Source organism: Solanum verrucosum, unplaced genomic scaffold, assembly GCF_900185275.1.
Source record: "Solanum verrucosum unplaced genomic scaffold, falcon-dt-bn FXZP01000003.1, whole genome shotgun sequence".
NCBI lineage: Eukaryota > Viridiplantae > Streptophyta > Magnoliopsida > Solanales > Solanaceae > Solanum > Solanum verrucosum.
This window is the reverse complement of record NW_026020120.1, coordinates 1,897,865-1,907,633: the sequence shown is the minus strand read 5'-3', so window position 1 is coordinate 1,907,633 and position 9,769 is coordinate 1,897,865. Positions and strand designations below refer to the sequence as shown.

Below are 9,769 nucleotides of genomic sequence, written 5' to 3'. Positions count from 1 at the left end.
GAGTACTTCAAGCCTCATCTTTGAGTTTCATCGAGTCTACACTCCGTCAAGCCTTGAAGCAGGGGACATTTGTAAACATTGAAATTTTGTGGACTCTACAAGACGTGTTCAATTACATTTTGAACTTAAATGGCATCATAAAATCCCTCTCCTAGACTAATAGCAATTCCTTTTTGGCTATGCTAAGGTAATTGACGGAAATATTGTCCTAGTCGAATTGGTTTTCCTATTGCTTTTTAACAAGCATTTATTTGCCTCCTATCAGGATTCTAATTGGCCAAATATATGTTTGAAAGTGGTAGACTCACGTGCCCACTCCAATTACATGTATTGGAGTCGGACAATAAATTAAACATTGCATTGCATGAGCATGGTAAATAAATTATTATTTAATTAATGCTTCAAATCTAGTCTTCGGAAGATAAAATATCTCGACAAGACTTGAAGCAGGGGGCATTTGTAATCATTTAAAATTTATAAAATGATTTGGATTATATTAAATTCATTAATATATTAGTCCAAATAAATATTATGGATTAATATAATTGAGTTAATTATTTAAATTCAATAAATATGAATTTAATTAAGGCCCGCTCCATAAAGCTCATATGCCATGTCACTTAAATCTGATTGGCTGAAGGGAATCCTATTCCAATCAGAACTCCCCTATTTTAAAACTATAAATAGGGGTCCTCATAATTCAGAAAGAGGATGAAAAATTCTAAACAGAAAGCTAGAGAAAGCTCGTGGATCAAATGCCACAAATTTCTCTACAAGCTACAAGCTTAAGAATTCAAGAACTCAAGAGTTCAAGAATTCAAGAACTCGAGAGTTCAAGAATTCAAGTGTTCAAGTTTAAGAATTGAAGATTTGAAGAAGTCAAGATCAAAATAAAGTTCAAGTTCAAGACCGATCAAGATCAAGACCGTCGGATTCAAGATCAAGCTCGAAGCCCTTGGATTCAACTAGAAGTCAAGATCAAGATAAAGTTCAAGTTCAAGAACGATCAAGATCAAGACCGCCATATTCAAGATCAAGCTCGAAGCCCTTGGATTCAACTAGAAGCTAAGTCAAGATCAAGATAAAGTTCAAGAACGATCAAGATCAAGACCGCCAGATTCAAGATCAAGCTCGAAGCCCTTGAATTCAAGCACAAGTCAAGATCAAGATAAAGTTCAAGGTTCAAATTCATCGAAGATTCAAGATCAAGCTTTAAAGCCCTTGAATTTATATTTGAAAAGGCGAATTCAGAGGAATCATAGAGATTGTAACACTCGCACTTGAAATAATAAATACATTGTTGCGATATTTCTACGTTCTTGATTATTATTTTCTCGACGCGAATTTTATTGTCTACAAATCTTCTTACTTTGAGAAATATGCCACTAACGACCCTCGAATTATAAAGATCAAGTTCAAATCATCCTGGTTCGAGAAATACGCCACTAACGTCCCTCAAATTATGTAGATCAAGTCCAAATCATCATAGTTTGAGAAACATGTCACTAATGACCCTCAGATTATGTAGATCAAGTCCAAATCATCTTACTTTGAGAAATACGCCACTAACGGCCCTCAAATTATGTAGATCAAGTCCAAATCATCCTAATTTGAGAAATACGCCACAAACAGCCCTCGAATCATGAATAAATCTTATGAGAGGGGAATCAAGGGAGGAACAAAATTGTATCCACACTATTATCAATAAAATATTCATGTTTCTTTAGATTTTATTTGTGTGGTTGATTTATTTTCCATATGTTTAAAACAGATTGCAAACAAATGTTTTCACAAGTGGGTTCATTCAAATTCTCTGAGATTGCATCTCCCAACGAATTTTATAGTGTCGAAAACAATTTGCTATTGTCTTTTGTTGAACATTTATTGTCCAAGCAAGGATTGCAAAATTGATAGCATCCAAAACATTAATCTTTGTTGGATCAGTTTGTCCCACTTCATAGCATTCTAATGTCCTGCGCGATAAAATCTGTTAGGATAATAAATCTTGAAAGTTCTTATTATCCCAGTATCACAAGGTTGAATTTTGGATATCATGTTGGGTGGCAAGAAAAACAATTCAACATTTTGTAGTCCTTCAATATTTCTATTATGGGCCGGATAATTATCTACCATAAGCAAAACTCGTCTACCATGCATTTTGTGGTCAAACCAACAAATATATTCATAAAAAAACACACTTGTCATCTATGCTCTTTTGTTTGCACGATAGTGACAATTCAATAAATATGATACATAAATTAGTAAGATACAATGATTTTGATGTATTCATTGTACTTTATATATAATATTTTTTTATGTGAAATCAATAAATATGATACATAAATTAGTAAGATACAATGATTTTTATAAAATCAAAATTAACCTTCATTAAATCTCAAACCATTCTTTAAATTAATAAATATTAATTTATCGATTAAATAATATCTCTATAAAATAATAAAATTTTATGGTTCTACCTATATTAATTTATAGAGATTTTACTGTATTATTATTATCTACATTTGTTTTTCTTTAAATGAGGAGTTTGTGGAAAGATGGTTAAAATTTGAAAATACCTTTCCACAAAAAAAAAAGGACCACAACGTTAGAGCTTTCTAAAAAAATATTTTTTTATTTTTATTTTGAATTTCTTTTTAGTGTTTGAAATTTCTATTTTTATTTTTAGAATTTCAATTAATTTTAATAATTTACAAATTTTGTTTTTTTTTTTTGTAGTGCTGACAATAAACATTTATAAAAAATTTTAAGAGTCCAAAACGTGTTAAAAATATATATAACAATTATCTTTCTATTTATTAGTTTTTATTTTCAATTTTTGATGATTTATTTTTTGACGGGTTTTTTAAAAAAAATATTTTTTATTTTTACATTTTTGGATTTTAATTTAATTCTTTTTTGTGGTAATTTTTTTTTCTGATTTTTATAATATACAGATAAATTATATATCTATATATAGATTATTATTATTATTATTATTATTATTATTATTATTATTATTATTATTATTATTATTATTATTATTATTATCTACATTTATTTTTATTTAAATGAGGAGGTTATGGAAAGATGGTTAAAATTTTTAAAAAATACATTTCCACAAAAAAAGGACCACAACGTTAGAGTTTTTCTTTTATAATAAATACATACACATAATTAATTTTAATTATTTAAAAATCTTATTTATTGTGGTGCTGACATGTGACAATTTTTCATCTCCTATTATATATAGATAGATGATTTCGCACAAAATGGTGATATATTTTTCTTTTACCTTTTAATCAAATGATTTCGCACAAAATGGGACAAAGATAAATATTTCATCCGTCCCAATTTATATGACACCTTTTTCATTTTAGTCCGTCTAAAAAAGAATATCATTTTTCTATATCTAAAAATAATAATTTTATAAGATTATTTGCAAACCACACAAATATTTAAAGGATTCTTTTGAAGAAAATATTTTAGAAATCTTTTCTTTTTCCTTAAATAAAATATTGTCATACAAATTATGAGGGAAGGAGTTAGTACTAATTGTTTGAGAAATACAATAAGGGCAAGAACAAGCTTAGATGAAGAAATAAAAAGGAGTACACGGTTTATTTATTTATATATAGTTACAAAAAAAAAGACCAGTGTATGAAGTAGAATAATAGATTCATGATTGCATACTCATATAGTAATATATATGCAATCAATCACAATTCACATATATTTCTTAAAATTTCATCAAACATGTGGTGGAGTTGTAGCGGAATAAATTATTATATGTTTTCTTCCACGCTCAGTTATGCTATTCTCCGCAAATTTAATACTTGCATTATGTAGACCTTTTTGTTTTTCATCATCACTCCATTCAGAAGAATAATATTTTTCTTCATTATACTTTTCATCTTTGGAAGCTGGTAAAAACATACTCCCCCATTGTGGAAAATGAATTAAAGCAATTGGTACGGTACAAGCTACAGCCATAAATCCCATCCAAGTCAATCCCATAGATGTAGAAACTGTTGTACTTGAGAAGAAAATCAATTGCGTCAAACCACCACCAAAGTTACCACCAGCACCCGTTAGGCCAGAAATTAGGCCTAAGGATCTACGCGATACGAAAGGGATGACACCATAAGTTGCACCACATGCAGCTTGTGCTCCAACGGAGAATAAAATCATAGCTAATATGGCTATCGGAAGTGTTTCTGCTCTGCCAAGCCAGACGCAGAAAACTCCTCCTAAGGTTTGGACAATCCATAATATCCAAAGTCTTCCTCTCATTCCGAATTTTCTTGCTGCTAAATCAGAGGCGTATCCACCAAAAGGACGTGCTACAAAGTTTACCATTCCATACGCTCCAGCTATAACTCCCGCTGTGTGAAGCTTTAGATTGAACCTGCTTGGTTTTCAATATCCTAATTAATTAACATCTAACACAATTATAATACTCCGTTTCAAAAAGAATGGTCTAGTTTGACTTGGAACAAAGTTTAAGAAAAGAAATAAACTTTTTAATCTTGTGATTCTAAATTAAAGTTATGTCAAATGTATCAAAATGTCCTTTAAGCTTGCGGTCTTAAACATGTTATGTAGAAAGTTAAAGTGTTGCCAAAAAAAGAAAGAGATCATTCTTTTTTAAACATACTAAAAAGAAAATCAGATCATTCTTTTTTAAACGGCTAGAGTATTTAAATAGAATGGGTGAGTAGATCGAGAACATACTTGTCAAAAAAGTACTCCGCAATTACATTGTTCATGCACAGCTGAACTCCCATGGAATAACCGTAAACAAGAAAAAACACCCAAGTCCTGTAATTTGTCACTGCAAACCTAAATACCTAACAAAAGGAAATTAAAAAATTTCATTAGCAGCGCTTTTATATATATATATATATATATATATATATATGTATTTTGTTTTGTTTTGTTTCTTTGGGTAGCTAAGAATATACCTTTGAAAATTTATCTTTGTGTACATGACCACTCTTTTGCAAGTCACTAAGATTACCATCAGGCAAATCTTGACCAAGAACCAAGACCATAACACCAACAATGATATGAAGCCATCCAGGGATGAAAAAGGCGATACGCCAAGCAGTGAAAGGAGTAGCTCCGGTTAATTGAATAATGTGAAAAAGGAAAGGCATAAGGAGTTGAGTCACACCGCCACCCATGTCTCCCCATCCAGCAGCAACACCATTAACAAGACCAATTATCTGTCCATTAAACATTGTACTTGTCCAATATTGACATGACACGAATGTTGCCAATGAAACTCCAATCATGAACCGAACTGCTATGTATCCCTGTCCATCCAAGCTAATTATAATATGCATGCGCGTTAATCATTTAGCTAATAGTCATTTTATATTAAACAATATTATACCTGTGGTGTTGATACAAAAGCAACTGAGAAAACAACAGGAGCTGTTAACAAGTTAACAAATGCACAACCATATCTTGGTCCAATTAAATCACATACTACACCCATAACAAGCCTAGAGAAAATGCTGCCAGAAACAGAAGCAACACCAGCATTGCCAATATCTGATCTAGTCAAATCTAGATTGTCCCTGATAATGGGAACGAGAGGAGCGGCAGCAAAAGTGGAGATCAAACAAGTGAAGAAAGAGATCCAAGCAAGATGAAATGATCTCATATGAGGTTGTGCAAATGACAAGATTTTCAGAGTTTTTGCTTTGTGTTCTGAATCAACTGGCAATGAAAACTTGGTAACACCGCTTGAAGATGAAGACATTGAAAAAGTAAATGTTTCTTCTTTGCCAGTTAATCCATGTGCCGATGTACCAACACAACCTTCGGCATTGGCCATTATCACTACAAATTACAAAAGAAAGAAGAAAAATGTAATGTAATATTTCATATTTGTGCTTCTTGATCAGCCAATTATTTATAGTGTTAATTACAGCGTTGACGTGTTACATTGTTGACGTGTCATAGCTAGACGAAGTTTCCTTGAAAGTTCGTAGCATAATAATTAAGGACCAGTATATTCTTTTATTTTAGAAAAATAAATGCTACTCCATCTACTAATTAATTAATATAATTTCGTTTACTTTCTAAAACGGTGTCTACTTTAATTTGTTTTGTTAATAAACAGAAATAATCTATACAAGGGTTCTAGTCCGACAAATAATAATCTTTGTTTACTTGAAAAATGGTATAATTGAATTTATTAAGGTGGTTTAAGAACACGTTAGTTAGATCAATCTTGTGAATGAAATAATAATAAAATAAATCAAAGATGTAATGAATATAAAGTTAAAGATAATCAAACCGCCATCATGATTGATTGAGAATTGGGCCTTGATGACCTAAGTCCAAAATAATTTATGAATTAAAAATCTAAAAGCTTTTTCTTGAAGAGAGAGCGTAAGCATAAAACAAATGTTTGATCATCAAATATTTGGAGCTCCTAACATAAATGATTAAAGGGTTATTCATAGAGAAGAAACTAGTTAAACTACTTTCACTTGATACTAACTCTTTAGTTGCGTACTAGATCAATGATGAGTATATATCTCCGTCTCTCCAGTAATTTTTGGATTAACAATCATATCTTATCCCTATATATCGTTTCTATTAATCTCTGTGTCTGCATCCTACAAATTTCCAATGCTAGGAGGGCTATGTTAGTGAGGCGATGATGTGGATTTTAGGACCCTTATGATCTCAAACTTGTTTTATTTTTAGGATCAAATTTAAACAGAAGCAAATTTATTTTAATTATTTTTAAGATGGACAGATTTGAGTCATTTCATCAATGATAATTGTATATTCAAAACCAAATTCAAACATAGGACAACATTATTTATTTCCCAAACGACATTTTTGCCCCATTACCCCAAGAAAATGATTTTCAAACATCTTAACTACTTTTGCGTACAAACAATCGTCTTTAATGAATTGTATCAAAAACAATAAAATAGATTGTCTTTAATGAGTCCAATTTACTCGATGTAGCACACTACGTACACCTGCAATTACAATACAATACACATCATAATGACATATATTATAGATTATCGATGGCAATAAGATTTCTTTAATTAGGTTATATCTCTCCCCATTTTTTACGAACTTTCTAAATATAATTATTTGGTATTCAAAATATATTGACATGATTAATTTGTATACACATCGCGTATGGCTTATGACATATAAAGGGGAGTAGGCCCTTATAATTATTCGGATTCTTTTTGTTTTAAAGTTTCAAACCTGAAATTTTTATTCAAGAGTGAAGAGATCAATCATATCCACCACACCAACCTCTTGACTTGGTGGTTCAATCTCCCTCTTGAAGTTGACCTCCTTGTTTTTGGTGATTTTGGACATTTTGTAAGTAAGTAATCTTTTAAAGGATTTTCATAACCAGAAAAAAGTGTAATGCATTTTAAACTAAAGTTAAGGTGCTTTTACAATGTAAGTATTTGATAGCCAAAGCCTAAATTGTATAACACTTCAACGAATGCACAAAGTAGTAACTTCAAAAAGGAATTCGTTTCAACTATACAAAGCTAAAGAGATAAAAACAACAAAGAACAAGTCCAGCTGAACACAATATTATTGACTTAAATTTAATATTTATATCTGAAAATTCACTTAATATGTATAAATAAACTATCATAAAAATCTAAAATCGATAAACTCAATATCTAGCTGATCCTATCTCTCTGATCGATCATAAAATAGGAATGACCTCGAAGATCACAAGAATCAAATTAGGTGTCAAAGGTTTGTCATGTTGACATGTGCAGAAATTTACAACAGTACTTAATATTACATTTTGCGCCAACCATTAAATGTGATGAAACTAAAAAAATATATTAGAAGTTATAATATTCACAAGAAGTTAGCATATTTATGTGAAAGAAAAGAAAAACATCAATATGCATTTTTACTCGATGAATAAAAAACAATATTTGAAGGTTGAAGTCAAATAAGGGTACGGTGATTACGGTTCCGTACCTTTTTATAAGATATTGTGCTATGGACAAACGTATCTTTCATGACAACAATTTTGGAGGCCTGCTCCTTTGCTCACGCATGTTTCCACCTCCTTTTTTTGACTTATATTAATATATATTAAAAAAAAAAATCTTCCTAAATAGACAAATATTTCTATTATATTTACTAATTCTCTTTATAGTTTGAAATAATTATATATTGTCTCACTAATTAATAATTTCATATCAGATTTTAAGTCAGACACACCTAGATATTTATTTATTTTTGCTACTAGATATACACTAAAATAGGGAGAGAGATGTGAGCGAGAGAAAGAGAGAGAGGCGAGCGAGAGCGTAAGATACATGCGAATTCACTTAGATACAATATATATATCTAGAATAAATTATATTTAATTTTGACACTATGTATCTGAGATACATGTATCTGGACGTACCAAATATATGTATCAGAAGTCCAAAATCAGGTAAGATTCGTAATATTGCAAACTAGTGTGAATCTAAGAAATTAGCTTCTAAACTAGTGAAATTCATGTAAGTTACCCAAAAAAATTTTTGGTGACTGGTACACAATTGAGGGATTTCTCTCGAGAGACGGTAAAATTAGATTTTAGTTGAGCAACACCACTTTGAAACATTGAGAGATTAATGATGAGATTCAAAAGTGGAAGTTAAATATAACGAAACTTTGGTCCCATCTATGTGAACAAAGTAATTGGTTAGCTAGAGTTCATTTGAGAGAATAACACTAGAAAATCAATACAATATGTTGAGAAATAATTGTATTGAGTAAAGGTTTATGATCAATATAAAGAATAACTCGACAAGATTATAATAGGTATATTTTAAGTTTATTCCGATAATCGATGAAAATCATCATCCTAAGCTATTCCTTCTGAAGAAAAATTATGCATATTACTTGTTTAATTATTATATATTTTATTTGTCTTCGTTCTCTATCAATTTCATAAAGAAAATAAATAAAAGAGTAAACCTTAAGAAATTGAATACTATAATATTCTTAGCTATATATATAAAAAAGAAAGAGGCATAATACATAAACATGATCATTAACTTGACTTCAACGGATAATTATGCCCTCCAACTTTGAGTGTGCACAAGTATGCACTTAAACTTGCATAAAATTGAACAAGTAGACACACTTGTCCTAAATGGCATAATACACATAGGACGCCACGTAGGACACCAAATTGTCATGTAGGGTGCCATGTAGGATGAATGTGTCAATTTGCTAAATTTTATACAAGTTTAAGTGCTTACTTGTGCACATCCAAAGTTAAATGTCATAGTTGCCAGTGCTGATGTCAAGTTAAGGGTCATGTTTATGTATTATGCCAAAAAAAAAACTTTGCCAGTTCATGGATCGACTCCAATCACAAAAAAATCGAATTTATATTTACAAATATCGCTTATCCTTTTTGGGATTAGTTTTGGACGTGATCATATACTCGATGGAGCTGGTGTATAGCCACAGGATCATATGACCATTGTATTCAAAGGCAAACCCAAAATTAAGAGTTTGGGGTATAAATTTTAGTACATAAAAGAAAAATATTGTAAAACATGTTTTCTTTAAAACAAAGACTTTTGTTGATAGTGGGTTTTAATCCACAACACTAGTGTGAACGACATTTTCATCGCTCCTTCCTTACCACTGAGTTGTCAATCAATTTTTTTAGGGGGTTTATAAATTAATATACATATATATTTATTTAATTTTCCAATACAAATATAGGGCCTATGAAAAGCTA

The 9,769-nt window shown here is 30.5% G+C and overlaps 1 protein-coding gene across 1 annotated transcript; it reads right to left on the bottom strand.

Annotated features, from left to right (window-relative positions):
* Positions 1-3,747: 3,747 nt before the first annotated feature.
* Positions 3,748-5,842, bottom strand: LOC125825716 (high affinity nitrate transporter 2.4-like). The gene is made up of 4 exons (XM_049505027.1): positions 5,396-5,842; positions 4,962-5,315; positions 4,732-4,847; positions 3,748-4,405 (listed from the first exon to the last, which is right to left on the bottom strand). Exons 1-4 carry the CDS (start codon positions 5,840-5,842, stop codon positions 3,748-3,750), a joined length of 1,575 nt encoding a protein of 524 aa, XP_049360984.1.
* Positions 5,843-9,769: the final 3,927 nt, after the last annotated feature.